A 16,218-nucleotide genomic window follows, 5' to 3' on the forward strand; every position below is an offset into this window, starting at 1 on the left:
TGTATTCATGAATTACCCAATTAATAATTAAAACCCCTTCCACCATGAAATTACACTGCGCAATATTGGTGTACAAAAGCTTAGCACACTTGTTTGAAATTCCTTTGTCCACTATTTTACATGAACCCATTCGTTCATTAATATCGCACAGAGAAATGTCAAGGTCTTTACCTTCAGGATGATGAATATATGGAACAGGTTGCCCAGAGAGACCATGGAGGGGGCTAGGAAAGGTTAATTTCCATTTCGGTGCTCTTAGCACATGGCCATGAGCACATATTGAAAAAATTACACGTCCCAAGCCCGCGATTTTACCTCCATAAAAACCATTAATCATGGACCGAGAGGGGAAGAGGTTCCTGACATGAACTCCTGGCATGCAACAGGAGAGTTGAAGTGGAAAATCTTCCCCCCTTCCCGTAGTGTCAGGAAATTCAAGAGGTAACTGGACAGATATTTGGAAGAGGGAGTGGCTGAGAGAGTAAGGGTACCTTGGGACCGCAATGAGGTCTCCTCCTCTCCTGCACACTCTTATCTCTGGGGAACAGGAGCTGATTCGATGGATGTACAGAAATTGAATCCCAATGAAAATGAATTGATACAATTGTTAATCCAGTGCAATGAAAATATCAGAATTATAAAGACGTAACTCGATGCCCACAGGATCTGTTCATGTTCTAGTGGTGCAGGCTGTTGTGTTTAAGTTAGAATTACCTGGTAAGTGAAGCCATGGTCATCATCAGAGAGAATAAGCAGGTGGTTTTGGAATAGCACCAAACATCTGTCATTTATATCCTACAATGAGAGACACAGGCTCCTTTATTAACAGTTCAAAAGGGCTCCATTAAGGGTTATATCAGAACATAAGCAGTGAGTAAATATCGATACACACGATCAGACACAAAGTACTGAGGTTAGACCCTCCTTTTAACAGAAATCGAGAGAATGCGTTTCTCTGGAATTAATGGTCTAACGAAACTCCACTCTTAAAAATCACACGTTCTGAACTTACCCATTCCCACAATGTTGTTATTGAATCATTAATTATAGCGAACAACCAGGCATTCTCCCGTATTTTTGTCAAAGGATGGATTCCAGATCCTGCCAGTAGCTGGTTACTCAAGTCTTACTGCTGGTAGGAAATTGTTATCTCACCACAGCAAGCTATTTTTCATGACCAGTGATAGCCAACGCATTAGGATATTTATACTTTCATCTGGTTGTACTCTATCATTATTTACTGTCAGATATCGCAGGGAGGAAGGCGAGGGTGGAAAATCTGGCAAGCAGTCAAGTTCTTTGGTTGGAGAAAAAAATATATACATGTCGTTTTCAACCTGCACCTTGTCTCCAGCCCACCCCGGGATACAGTTTAAATACATCAGCGGAATCCTGGCCGGCTGAGGAAAGAATTCTGTCTACGTGTAGTTGAGATGGACCTTTACAAAAACACCAAAGGTTTTGTAAATCTAAAAAAAACCTTGTCACAAATAATGACATGAGATTTTTAATATCCATTCAAGCCATCGGAACAGGACCTGAGCACTGCACTAAACTGGCAGTCTAGTCACACACTCACATCAGAAAATAACATTTGAGTATATGAGTAATTTGGGACATGAATAAGTGGTAAGTGTAACTTGCTTGGGAGGAGCAGGTGACTTTGGACCTATGGTTCCCAAAGCTCTCCATTACTCAGGTTTTCCTCACCTCTTGTCTGAATCTGTTGTAGACTAATTGATAGAGATTGCTTGTCATGATTAGTCAACAATTCCATTATCATTGTTTCATGCGACTACCAGGATGGTAGAAAGCAAACTAGATGGACCTTGGTCTTCTATCGTCTAGAAATTCCTATGTTCCTAAATCCTGGGGTGGGACTTCAAGCCACAATCTTCCAACTCTTAGCATAACTGATAGTGTAACAGGGCTGGGATTCTGTGCCCTATCCTGTTGATCGTTTCCTGCTCACCCCAGTGAGAACAGTAGGAAAATGGTTTGATCTGCACAACCCCGAATTCCCGATGGACGCCCCCAGTGACGAGGCCCCTCGGCAATACTACGCATTGGTGAAATCAGTCCTGTGAGAAACATCTGAACTCCGACTTGTTCTGGAATTCCTTACCTTGCAGGGCTGACGGCTGACTTTAACCTTGGAACAATAAACCACTTTCCCTAGATCTTCCAGGTTTATTCCACTTTGATCCCACTCCATGATAGGGTTGTGGAGAAGTCTGTTTTCTATTTCCTCTTTATCATTTTGCTTTGCTACCTATTTAAAATATATAAAACAGTCTGAGATTTCAGGTCAAAATGTCACGATTTAATAGGCAGTCAGCAATGGGGATTAATCACAAGTTAGAGTCACATTGTTCCTGTTGGTAACCATTTTCTGTCCTTCCAATTTCCTCTCCTCCTCTCCTGAAGGTGCTAACTGATGCTGGGGAGCAGTTTCATGGCTGCCAGACACCCTCCAGTACCACATGCAAGTAGACATCCTTCATGTGAGAGCTTAGTCAAAGGATGTAGGGCAAAGAATAAGACCTGTGTTCACCTGATGCCCGCACACACCCACTTTCCAGAATGGCACTAGGACTGGGAACACTGGCTGATTTCTCTCCACTCCCCAGCCCCTATAGACCATGCTGCTCAGAGCTGGTGCCTTGATATACTGTATGGCTCAGTACTGTACTGGAAGGCACAGTTTCCAACTAAGCCACAGAAAATGCTTTAACTGTTCACCAAAACGCTGGTGTTGGAATCAATCATGAAGGATTTTAAAATATCACTTCCCAAAGCATAGCGTTTGACTCTCATGGGATTGAGCGACACTGAAAGCAGTGCTTCATGGGTAGATTGACACTCGCTGGGCCTGCCATTGGTGCCGCCCACACTCTTTCAGATAAACCTTGACCTCTGTGAACCAAGAGCTGCTGTCGACTCCTTCCCCTCGGATTTATGAAGGTTTTACTGTTGAAATCATAGCAAGAAAGAAAGACTTGCATTTATATAGCGCCTGTCACGACCTCAAGATGTCCAAAAGCGCTTTACAGCCAATAAAATACTTTAGAAGTGATGCCACTGTTGTAATGTAGCAAACGTGGCAGCCAATTTCTGCACAGCAAGATCCCACAAACATCAATGTGACAATGACCAATGCACTGCAGCAACTCGCCAAGGCTTCTTCGACAGCACCTCCCAAACCCGCGACCTCTACCACCTAGAAGGACAAGGGCAGCAGGCGCATGGGAACAACACCACCTGCACGTTCCCCTCCAAGTCACACACCATCCCGACTTGGAAATATATCGCCGTTCCTTCATTGTCACTGGGTCAAAATCCTGGAACTCCCTTCCTAACAGCACTGTGGGAGAACCGTCACCACACGGACTGCAGCGGTTCAAGAAGGCGGCTCACCACCACCTTCTCGAGGGCAATTAGGGATGGGCAATAAATGCCGGCCTCGCCAGCGACGCCCACATCCCGTGAACGAATATAAAAAAAAATAATAATAATCTGTTTTATTGATGTTGGTTGAGGGATATTGGCCGAGACACCGGGGAGAACTCCCCCGCTCTTCTTCGAAATAGTGCCATGGGATCTTTTTCGTCGACCTGAGAGGGCAGACGGGACCTCGGTTTAACATCTCATCTGAAAGACATCATGCTGTACAGTATTGGTGACTAACATATTAACATAATGTGTGAAACTTGTTTGTCTGCTATTTTCACCCTAATAAAATAAAAGGATTATTGCCTTAGTTAAAGCAGCAGATGCAGGAATTTCATCCCAGCTGCCTAAGGTATTTGTTACTGACATCACTTAACACAATTTGATCCAAAAACTGGTAAAAACATGTTTAATGCTGCATTTTTTGAGACAGTTATCAAAAATATGCTGTTTACTTTTTTTTAAGTTAATAAAAAATCCCCTCCTGCCTTTCCAGGGACAGAGGAGGAATGAGTAGCAAACTTTACAAGTAAAGGCTGTGCAGGTGTGGCAGGAATGCATGGGAACAGTGCACAGCGGGTTAGGCAAGAAAGATCTGTTTCATTGCTTCAGATCAAAATCCATATGGGCCACACCCAAGTATAATTACTGCAGCATCTGTTCTGGGTAAGCAGATCCATCGCTGAAGCCAAACATGTTCGAGGCCTGGTTCCAGAAGAACTTGGACAGATACATTCTGTCCATGATTTAGCTGCAAACTCGCAAAGGGAGGCCTGCCTATTGTTAGAGTTAAAATGGAAAAACTGCAAACGCTGGAAGTTTGAACTAAAAGAAAAGAACTTGCATTTATATAGTGCCTTTCACAACTTCAGGACATCCCAAAGCGCTTTATAGCCAATGAAGTGGTTTTTGAAGTAAAGTCACTGTTGTAATGTAGGAATGGCGGCAGCCATTTTGCGCACAGCAAGGTCCCACAAACAACAATGACCAGATAATCTGTTTTTAGTGATATTGGTTGAGGGATAAATACTGGCTAGGATCAGGAGAACTCCCCTGCTCTTATCCAAAATAGTGCCATGGGGTCTCTTACATCCACCTGAGAGGGCAGACAGGGCCTTGGTTTAACATCTCATGGGAAAGACGGCACCTCTGACAGTGCAGCATCTCCCTCAGTACTGCACTGAAATGTCAGCCGAGATTATGCGCTCAAGTCTCTGGAGTGGGACTCGAACCCACAACCCTCTAACTCTGAGGTGAGAGTGCTACAACTGAGCCACATTACTGCGTAATGAATGAATTTGACAGGTCAATGCGTCAGTGGGTTTTATAGGGAAGAACTGTGGTAAAAAAAAAAATTCTCCTCACTTCGCCTCTGGTTCTGTGAAGCACCTTGGGAAGTTTCACTACGTTAAAGGCACGATATAAATACAAGTTGTTGTTGGTTCTTTTGCCAATTATCTTAATTTATTCATCAATCGGGTGCTGTCAGGCAGGAGCAACGCTCGCAGGGAATGGTGGCCATGAAATCGAGGGCCCGGACCCCTTGATTATTCACCCATTTAAGTGAATGATGGAAAATCAGAGGCTGCGATTTTACAACAGGTGCCCTGGCGAGTGCTTGTCCTTACCGGGGGCTCCCAATTAGAGAATCGACCTTTCAATGTCTTTTTTTTTGGAATTAGGAGTGATAAATGATTGGTCTCACACCTGCTAAGAGCCAGAAAATGACTGACTAAAGCTCAGCAATGTGACCTGGAAAATCACCCAGCACTGCCTACGCCTCAGATCCTGGGAAATATCAGTATCAGTGCTGACCTGCTGTATTTAGGCTGGTGGTTCATGTACAGATGCAGCCTGGGGCTCTGACGGAGTAGCATATGACAGCACATGACACTGACTCGGCGATAGCTCAGGAAATTACACCATTTATCGTTTGGTAAAACCTGACCTTTTACACTAAGAACGAACAGTGGTTTCACTGTCTGAGAAACAGGAACAAGGTGAAGCCATTAAGGATGGGTCTTCTACTTGTCCCTCAGTGTAATCATATATCATACAGCCAGGCATGGCCTCGGGAGCAGTCTGATGTCACTTGCTCGCTGGCTTGTTTTCAACAATAAGAGGGGTGAGAGTGTATTGTGTTACCAAGTATCACACTTATTACTTGCATTTATGTATAAAAGATGGAAAAGATTTGCATTTTGCACAGCTTTCATTGAGACGTCGTTCGGCACTTAATACAATGAAATACTTTGGAGTGCATAACTGCCGCAAGTGTGGAGAGGTGTAGCTGTCATTGTGGGCCAGCAACGCTTCACAAACAGCAATGGGATGAATGACCAGTTAATCTGATTTTAGCCAGAAATTGTGTTGGCCAGGACACCCAGGAGAATCATAGAATGATGCAGCACAGAAGGACACCATTCGGCCCATCGTGCCCGTGCCGGCTCATTGAGAAAGCTATCCAATTAGTCCCACTCCCCTGTCCTTTCCCCATAACCCGGCAATTTTTTTCCCCTTCAAGTATTTATCCAATTCCCTTTTGAAAGTTATTATTGAATCTGCTCCCACCGCCATTTCAGGCAGTGCATTCCAGATCATAACAACTCGCTGCATAAAAAGAATTCTCCTCATCTCCCCCACTGGATCTTTTGTCAATTACCTTAAATCTGTGACCTCTGGTTACCGACCTGACCGAAACAGTTTCTCCCTACTTACTCTATCAAAACCACTCCCTGCTCTTCCTCCAATAATGCCATGGGATCTTCTACCTCCACTTCAACCACCGCAACAATCAGACAGGGCCTTAGTTTAAGGTCTCATCAAAAGGACAGCACCTCTGACGATGCAGCACTCCATCAGTACTGCACTAAAGTATTGGCCTAGATTAGGAACTCAAATCCTGGCTCAAGCCTTCTAACTCAGACACAAGAGTGACGCCAACACTTTTCTAGTCAGACTTGCAAGCAAACGAAAGCCCCTGATTAGATTAAAGCAAAAGACATCAATGGTGAAGCACTCGATCAACAAAGTAACACTAAGAGCTCTCAAAAATAACAAGCCAAATCAAAAGCTGACCCTTCTGGAACTGCATAGGAGCATAGGAAGAAACATAGGAGCAGGACTAGGCCATTCAGCCCCTCGAGCTTGCTCCGCCATTCGATTAGATCATGGCTGATCTGACTGCCCATGATTCTCAGCGCCAGCACCCCACATTAAATGTGACACCACACCAGAACCCCGTGTTGAAATCAAGACTCATTATCAGTCTCCCATTTTGACTCGTTCTTTTCCAGAACCTCAGAACTTTAGATCTTCTCACCCCACTCTGCCTTTCCATCTTTCTAAAATCTATGTTGGTTCTGGTACCGGATTAGCAACCCATGGGTCATGAGTTCAAATGTCACTATAGCAGGTAGTGAAATTGAATTCAATACATTTGGTACTGGAATAAATGATCATGAAAGTCAACTGGTTCACTAATGGCCTTCAGGGAAGAGAATCTAATGCCCCCACTTGGTCTATCTTGCATGTGACACCAGACCCACACAAAGTGGTTTAGGAATGAGCAGTAAAGGCAGCCCACATCCTGAGAACAAAAAAAAAACGAGCATGTTTTCACTTAGACACCATGCCCCAACTTATCTTCTCTTCGCTACTTTTTTTAAAGCTTGGTGATGTCCTCAGCTATGATCAATAGTCGTTCAGCAAGAATTTGATGCCTCAGCCAATTTATGGCCAACTATGAGCATCAGGGAGTCCTCTTGTGTCAGGCCCAACAAAGTCCTACTACGCTGGTGGTGCGAAGGGATGGTAGAAAGACGTGAAAAAATCTTTGTGCGGTAGGGCGTGGGGGAAAGACAGATTAATAATCCCATTTATTTTGATAATGTGCCTGCCTTTTTCTGTGCACAGTATGCTCCTTTTTAATTATTTGTTTTTAACGACTTAGTAAAAACACAATGGATTATGAAAGGCCATTGTAATGCAGCGAAGGGGGATGGGCAAGTCGGAGGACCTCCTGGTGGGTCTGCTCCTGGGAAGTTGAAGGACCTCCTGGTGGGTCTGCTCCTGGGAAGTTGGAGGACCTCCTGGTGGGTCTGCTCCTAGGAAGTTGAAGGACCTCCTGGTGGGTCTGCTCCTGGGAAGTCGGGAGGACCTCCTGGTGGGTCTGCTCCTGGGAAGTCGGAGGACCTCCTGGTGGGTCTGCTCCTGGGAAGTTGGGAGGACCTCCTGGGTGGGTCTGCTCCTGGGAAGTTGAAGGACCTCCTGGGTGGGTCTGCTCCTGGGAAGTCGGAGGACCTCCTGGGTGGGTCTGCTCCTGGGAAGTCGGAGGACCTCCTGGTGGGTCTGTTCCTGGGAAGTTGAAGGACCTCCTGGTGGGTCTGCTCCTGGGCCTGGCCAAGGTGGCCATCCACAGGTTCAGGTTGGACGGGGCCCATGGGAACGGTCGCTCTGGCTGCCTGCCTCTTTGTCCGCGGCCGGGTGACCCTGGAGAAGGAGCACACGGTGTCCACTGGTACATTTGGAGCCATCAGCGACCGTGGGCACCGCAGGGACTGGAGGGCATAATTGACGATATTATTATTTGATTTGATAAGCTTCCTTTGTTATTTAATGATTGGGGTTTCCATTAGGTGTGCCCTCTAATAAGGGGGCACTTTTGTTAGCTTGTCTTGGTTATGATACTGGGGCAATCCAGTGTCTCCTTATTGTTTTATTGAAGAAAAGGAACAGCAAGAAAGCCGGTGCCCAGATAATTCTACATTGACATGCATCCATGCCTCTGTTATGGTCACTGACATTTTAAACGTGCGTGTTTTTGGTTTTAACATTAGAAGGAATGGTGTCTTACCTTCACTGAGCGTGTTTGTGCCTGTGAGCTGAGGTAATCTTGATTCCGATCGGCTGCCAACTCATTCTGCGACTTGATACAAGTCTGCTGCTGTACTTGTTCCCTGAGAGACCGTAATCAAAGTACATTTGTTTTTGAGGAATTAGTTCAACGTGCAAATAATCTTTAGCATTAGGGGGCGTGAGGCTGACATTATGATATTAAGTAATGTGTTTGACTGATAATTCCTCTGTCTGTTATTTAACAAAATATTTGTGTACATTTTGAACTCCAGAGGTGAGGGCGAATGGAATGCCTTCAACTTCACGCAGCCAATGGCAGCACTGTGTCGGGTCCACGTCACTTGACTGCAGAGTAAAGCTCCCTTTGGTCTGCCCCGTCGGTGGGGTATATTTCCTTCTGTTTGCTAATGTGGTTGAAACAGTGGGCATAAAATAGGAAACATGCCCAAACCTGAAGGGCACCCCTTGCTATATCAATGTGGCATCTTTTCATTTTCCGCAGAGACCCCAACATTGGCTGCCTGCAAGGGCCCACCAGCGACATGGGGTGACACAAAATTTATTCCATTGAGTTTTCAGCGCAGAAGGAGGTCATTTGTCTGCACTGCTTCTTTAACTGGAGTTGGCTCCTTTAATCCTGTTTCCCTGCCCTTTCCCATATGATTTTGTGGAATAATAGAAATTACAATATGGAAGGAGGCCACATGGATCCATCCTGCAGCCTTTCAGAGTGAGATTGCCAATAAAGTGCCAATCAATGCCCAATTAAGGGCAGTAAAGCCAATGGGAACAACAGTGAGCCCATCAAAACCATTTCACACAGGAATCTACAGCCAGCAGACAAACTCACCACAAAAATCTTAAAGAAACATAAAAACAACAAGAACAATCTTTATTGATACCAATTTCACGGGGTTTTGATTGGGCAAATAGGGACAATCTCCTTCCACTGGTTGTTGAATCAGTAAATCGAACACATAAAATTAAGATCATCGCCAAAAGAACGAAGGGTGAGGTTTTTAACAGAGAGGGTTGTTCAGACACGGAATGCCCTGACAGAAACAGTGGCAGAAGCAGAATCCATAATAGCTTTTAAAAGGGATATGGATAAATATTTGAAAAAGATTTATGAGGAAAGGGCGGGAGACAAAGTGAATTGTTCTTTCAAAGAGCCAGTACAGCATGATGGGCTGAATGGCCTTTTTCTGTAGTGTAAAATGTTATGATTCGAAGTACGAGTGGAGATAGTGCCGGAATGCCCAGGACTGGCATTCATTCACTGTCATTGCAATACTTGACTCATGAACAAGGTCCTTTTAAGCCTTTGAGGATTATATAAAGAGTTGAGCATCACATTTATTAGAATAGTTCACTGTTGGGTGTTTATTCTTCTGGTCACTGATGTAAAAAAGAAAACTGTGAACAAGAAATAAAATGGGAAATGGGATTCTGTGCGTTGCTCTATTATATAATAAATGAAAACTATGATTATATTAAAATAAAGTGCATTGTAATTGAATATTGTACTAATTGCTCAGTAACTGCACATCAAAAAACTTCCCTCATTATAGCCCTGTCGCTCCCACAATAGTCTCATGAAGGAACAACACTCTTAATGGTGTCTCAAGGACTGAACCTCTGAGCAAAGTCTCCACACCCCAGCTGTAATAAGAAATTTAATTGGAAATATCAACTTGGCTCAGTGGAGATTTTATACAAAATGACACATAGCAGTTTCATTTCTTTCGGCAGTGCACTGGTTAACACATTCTGGTAAAATTCCTTTGCGCATTGTTTTAATGCACTTGTTAGCCCATTTGAAATAAATGTCCACACAGCAAATTAACCAGTGCTCTGCCAGAGGACATTAAACCTCATGGTTGTGGTTCAATCCGACAGGAATTGTTTTATTTTTAAAAACTGAACGCCAGCTTTAAATCTTTACGCTGCTGTTCTACAGAAAGGAATTAAAATCTACAGTTTGCTGCATTGTGAAACTTCAATCGATATTAGTAATTGCCCCCTGCTGTTTCAGAAAGCATTTCTATAAAACAGTGTGTTTTAAGTAAATTAAAAACATTGAGTATATTAACAATGTCCCATTTACTTGTGTTTTACAATGTATACAGCTTAGTTTCAAAGTAATAACCTCAGTGTTGCACTAGTTAAAAGTTAGCAGATAATTTGCTGCTGTTCACAATGATTAATGCATTGACATATTGTAGGTCCACATACCATCTATTGCTCTTTCTTTTTGTCCCCTTCTTTGGTCGATTCAACCTTATTTTCCTCTTTGGGACACAAGAGAAATTGCTGCCCATTCTGATCGAGAGGCCTGGCTCTCACCTAGGAGAAACGGCAAACACCAGAGCCAGACACAAACTGATAATACAGTGCTGACGGCTTGCTGCTGCGTGTTTAACTCATTCCCCATTTCCGCTTTTAAGTGAATGACTCCAGTGGGTGGGGGCTTGAAGAGTCAAACCTGAGTCAAATCCGACAGGTGGGTCAAAGGTCTTATTTTTCCCAGATAAACGTAACACCGATATGCCTCAAAGGTAAATTAACACAGAGGATGGTTCTTTGTGGGAAGAATTTTTGCTGTGTGTGTTATGGCTGGCTTGATTGTACAAGCTTGCTCTGTCAGCAGTCTCCACATAGTACCACCAGCATTACTGTCGACCAGAAGGGTGTTTATAATTGCATTGTCTTGTTTATTTTAGCCACTTTGGGTTATTAATCCCCTTTAATCACTAATTTTGCTGAAAAAAACAATTTGAGTATGAAGTGACATTCATTGGTTTATACCCACTAAAACATCACTAAAATTAGCAAATGCAGGAGGGTACACCTGAGAGGGTATCATTTCATGAATTGGCTATTGTTAGCATGCTGGTTAGCTTACAACAAGAAGGGCAAGGAAAGACCACCAGACCATTTGCGCTCACCCAACATGTGGATAGCAAAACCTCACACACCAATCACCCATCCCCTACTGACGCCATTTCCTGAGACAGAGGTAAAATTCAGTTCAGGAGAAAACTCTGAGAAACTCCTCTCTGACTCACTAAGGCAGTCAAACAAAGCTCCAGGAAGTAACGAACATTTTACCCTCAGTACTGCAAATTCCTCTTTTCCAAGAAACCTGTCAAGCTCCTTTTTAAAGGTCGGTAGCGATTCTATTCTGTCTCGCTTGTCTCCGCAATTGGTTCCAGGGGGTTCACTGATTCTCCGTGATAATAAATACTTCCTGGCATCTAACCTGACTCTTCGCCTACAGATTTTATAGGACTGACCTTAGCCCTACCATCCCTATCCATTTCAAATAACTTACCTAACCAGACTATATCTTTGCCTCTAAGCCTGCGTAGCTCCAAAGTAAGATATGCTCATGGAGCCTATCCTCTTAGCTCTCAAATTTGATATCATCTTGAATGCCCTTTTCTGCAATCTCTCTGGACTCTCTCCAGGGCCTCAATATCCTACTTTATGTGCAGGACCAAAAATGGACACAAGATTCAAAGTGCGGATGTGCCAGAGCCCTGAAGAACCGAAGAATAGTCTTCATTTTTGTACTTAATGATCTTAGCAATATAGAAGGTGCTTGTATTTGTATAGTACCTCATCTCCACAGCCAATAGACAAGAACAACAACTTGCCTTTATATTGCTCTCTTAACATAGAAAAACATCTCAACGTGTTCCACAGAGGCATAATCAGACCAAAAAAGGATGCCTAGCCAAAGAGGGAGATATTAGGAAGGGTGACTAAAAGCTTGGTCAAAGAGGTCAGTTTTATGGAGGGTCTTAAAGGTGGAGAGGCGAAAGGGTTTAGGGAGGGAATTCCAGAGCATGGGGCCTACATGGGCAAAGGCACGGCCGCTGATAGTGGGCAAAGGCAGTGGGAGATGTGTAAGAGTTGGAAAAACGGCTCAATTTTAAAATTCTCATCCTTGGAGGAGCGCAGTGATCTCTGAGGGTTGTAGGGCTGGAGGAGGTTACAGAGATAGTGAGGGGTGAGGCCTTGGAGGGATTTGAAAACAGGGATGAGAATTTTAAAATCGAGGCGTTGCCAGACCGGGAGCCAGCGAGAACAGGGGTGATGGGTAAATGGGACCATCAATTCACCAATGTAATGTGCGATTAATTATTATTATTATTATCAGGGCCACTGATTTACAGTGACCTGATAATAATAATAATAATTAATCGCACATTAACCTGGATTTTTCAAAAACCGATGGAGTTGATTTTAACGTTGCTGATAACCTGCGGATTAATGTCAGTGTTAAAATTGAAGCGAATGGAAAATCCAGACTGATAAAAATCAAATTGCTTTATATCACATGGTATGCTGGACTCATTTTACTGGACCTATAGGGATGACACTGAATGGCCCCAGTGTCAGCTGACAGGAGTCAGCACTACAAATGCCCCTTTTAATGCACCAGTAATATAATAAGCAAACAAGTGGTCCAAGTAAACTAAAGATGCTTAAAATAAAGCAACAAAACCAGAAGGAACCTTACCAACTGAATCAGATTGTTATTACCAGAGTCCACAAGACACTCTATACCCTGTGGTCCCCACCAGTCATGGAAGGCCTCAAGTGTACCGGTGGGCACCGCACGCTGGGATCTTTACCGCTGTTTCTGGGATTGAATTTCACTAATCGGTCCATTTTGCCACGAAACCCTTAAGCGAGTGGCCTCGATTATGATTATACGAACCTTCACCAGGGCGGCTTCATTTTAACATGGCAGCTGGCTTTCCAGGATTGAGGTTAAAAAAAAAATTGGGGAAACAGATGCAAAAGAGATGAAAAACTATTGGTAAAAAAAAAGTCTACAGTTGTGTTTGCGTACAGGCGGTGAAAGGAAAGCTGGTGGAGTTGATGACCTACATGCTTCTGCTGGAACCCTGCTTATCTGGGATCTATGATATTAATGATTCGAGCCTCCCAGGCATTTGATGCAATGATTAGCAACTACAACAGAGGCTGTTTAGTTCACTATGTACAGGTGGCTCTATTTCTCATTCGCCTTCCATTCTTGTGTATCTTCTCTGTAACAAAGACTTGATATGATCGCCTTTGTTGTCGTGCTGCTATGCTTACCCTCAACGTCTATCAGAGCTTTGCCATGTCTTGTTTTGTTCAACGAAAGATTTCAATGGCACGTTTAAAAAAGGGTAATTACATTTTATTGGCATGTTCAACACATTATAAAGGGGAAGTTTATCTCTGCTGCCTGTCCGTCTGCCGTGGCTTTGCACGCCTGATTTTAACTGCCTCCGCCCAGCGTAAAACGGGGCGCTAGCGGCCTGAAAATGACGTTGAGTCACTTAACCCCCCCCGCCCCGTTTACGCTGGTGCTCAGGCCGCTGCCATCCTGGGTAGGGTCCCGAGAAGGGCAGCTGGAGCACCAGCCACTTATAATATGCAAATCGGGGTCCTGTGACGTTTTTATAGGACTTTAATTGCAATTCCGAGGTACAAATGGGCGGAGCTTGCTCCACCGACGCTCTGCTCACTTATATCATCGTCGATTGACCTAAACCTGCAGTCCTTAAAGGGGCCGCTGGAGGCTGCTCAAGAAATGGCCAAAGATATATTCTTTTAACTTTTATTTTTTCAGGGGCGGGAGGAGCAGGAGCGGGAGTGCTCCCCGGTGTCCTGGCCAATATTTATTGCTCAACCAACACCTAAAACAAATGAGCTGGTCATTTACCACATTGCTCTTTTGTGGGACTTTGCTGTGCGCAAATTGGCTGCCGCGTTTCCTACATTACAACAGTGACTTCACTTCATAAAGCGTTTCATTGGCTGCAAAGCACTTTGGGACTTCCTGAGGTCATGAAAGGTGCTATATAAATGCAATCCTCTTTCTTTCTTTCCTTTTCTTTCTTTGCAATAATAATAATAACAACAACAACGTGCATTTATTTAGCTCCTTTAATGTCGTAAAACGTCCCAAGGCGCTTCACAGAATCATTATCAAACAAAATTTGACAGCGAGCCTCATATGGAGATATTAGAGCAGGTGACCAAAAGCTTGGTCAAAGAAGTAGGTTTTGAGGAGTGACTTAAAGAAGGAGAAAAAGGTAGAGAGGTGGAAAGGTTTAGGGAGGGAATTCCAGAGCTTAGGGCCTAGACAACTGAAGGCACGGCCACCAATGGTGGAGCGATGAAAACCGGGAATGCACAAGAGGCCAGAATTGGAGGAGCGCAGAGATCTCGGAGGGTTGTAGGACTGGGGGAGGTTACAGAAGATAGGGAGGGTCGAGGCCAAGGAGGGATTTGAACACAAGGATGAGAATTTTAAAATCGAGGTGTTGCCGGACTGGGAGCCAATGTAGGTCAGTGAGCACAGGGGCGATAGCAAATCATTTGTTGCAACACATCACTTGACCTAATTGTTAAGTAGTGGCTATGTATCAGTAAGTTTTTCCTGGTCTTAGTGTCAGAATTTCTGAGATAGATACTCATCAACAGGTTACAACACAGTGGAATATTGAGGTTTTCCACGGTTCTCTTGTTACTTGCACAATGCGAAAACATGCCCGAACAGATTCCAGTTAATTGTTCTTCCCTGGTTTTGGTAGGAATCTTACAACACCAGGTTATAGTCCAACAGTTTTATTTGAAAATCACAAGCTTTCGGAGATTATCTCCTCACTCACTCACCTGACGAAGGAGATAATCTCCGAGAGCTTGTGATTTTCAAATAAAACTGTTGGACTATAACCTGGTGTTGTAAGATTCCTTACATTTGTCCACCCCAGTCCATCACCGGCATCTCCACATCACGGTTTTGGTAGAGGTTGTAGAGGTGATACAGAGCACCAGCAGTTTCACTAGAGAGAATTTGTTGTGTTTTACTCATCTGCTGAGTTCGTGCTGAGTTTATGATGTAATCTTCATCACATGATATTTACATAATGTTTTTGAATTTCCAGAAGGTTGGAAGTTTCCTTCCTGGACATTAGTTGGAGAAACTCCACCTGAAAGGACCCAATTAAGGTCCTGTCAGACTCCCGTGTGATGGTTTATTCATCGTCATGTAAACTGCCTGCTTTTAAGGTGAGATATTTAGCAGTAGAAAAGGTCGATTTAGGAACCTGGTGCTTTGGTTTAGACACTAACCTTTCATCTCTGGGACCTGGGTTCAAATTTAATCCAGACTGATGAGACAAAGTCTCATAAATGTTGACTGCAGGCGTCTTATGTGAAATGAGTTTGGTCAGTAGTTGTCCAGTTCCTAGTGAGCACGAGCCTACAGCATAAAACGGTCAATAATTGGGCACTAATAGGCAAACTCACTCAAGGTATGGAAGAAAAACGGTCTTAGTGATGTTGGAGCAGAAAGAGGGAGAATGTTGCAAGAAATAAAGTCAAATTCTGTTAACTTTGCTCTTGTAAATAAATCTGTTTAAAAACCAGTTATATGATTGCCACCAGGTGACCTGCCTCCAGGCTTCCACCAATATTGCCCTGTACTAGCTGTTGGGGATGGGGGGGGGGGAGGTAGGTAGGAGACCCAAGGATATGCCTTCATCATGGGAGCTATTTCATGTCCTCCACTTGCTGTCTCCCCGCAGCAAGATGCTTGAGTTTGGGAATGGGATATCAAATCCATGTCAAAAACTGGCTGAATAGGTTCTCCATTTGGAATCTATTGGAACATAGGAACAGGAGCAGGCCATTCAGCCCCTCGAGCCTGTTCTGCCATTTAATGACATCATGGCTGATCTGTATCTTAACTCCATTTACCTGCCTTGGTTCCGTGACCCTTAAAACCCTTACCTAACAAAAAAATTTATCAATCTCAGTTTTTGAAATTTTCAATTGACCCCCGCCTCAAAAGCTGTTTGGGGAAGAGAGTTCCAGATTTCCACTACCCTTTGTGTGAAA

General features: G+C 43.8%; 1 protein-coding gene across 5 annotated transcripts in view; it reads right to left on the reverse strand.

The window, feature by feature from the left end:
- plekhn1 (pleckstrin homology domain containing, family N member 1) overlaps positions 1-10,791 on the reverse strand; it is a 36,561-nt gene extending 25,770 nt beyond the window's left edge. For all 5 annotated transcript variants that reach the window (XM_067970308.1, XM_067970307.1, XM_067970306.1 and 2 more), the window contains exons 1-4: positions 10,543-10,791; positions 8,306-8,408; positions 2,126-2,272; positions 715-795 (exon numbers count right to left, since the gene is read on the reverse strand). In XM_067970308.1, coding sequence (XP_067826409.1) covers positions 715-795; positions 2,126-2,272; positions 8,306-8,408; positions 10,543-10,628 — 417 coding nt within the window. In that variant the 5' untranslated portion in view covers positions 10,629-10,791. The remainder of the gene's footprint in view (positions 1-714; positions 796-2,125; positions 2,273-8,305; positions 8,409-10,542) is intronic.
- Positions 10,792-16,218: the final 5,427 nt, after the last annotated feature.

Source organism: Heptranchias perlo, chromosome 32 (assembly GCF_035084215.1).
Source record: "Heptranchias perlo isolate sHepPer1 chromosome 32, sHepPer1.hap1, whole genome shotgun sequence".
NCBI classification, from domain to species: Eukaryota; Metazoa; Chordata; class Chondrichthyes; order Hexanchiformes; family Hexanchidae; genus Heptranchias; species Heptranchias perlo.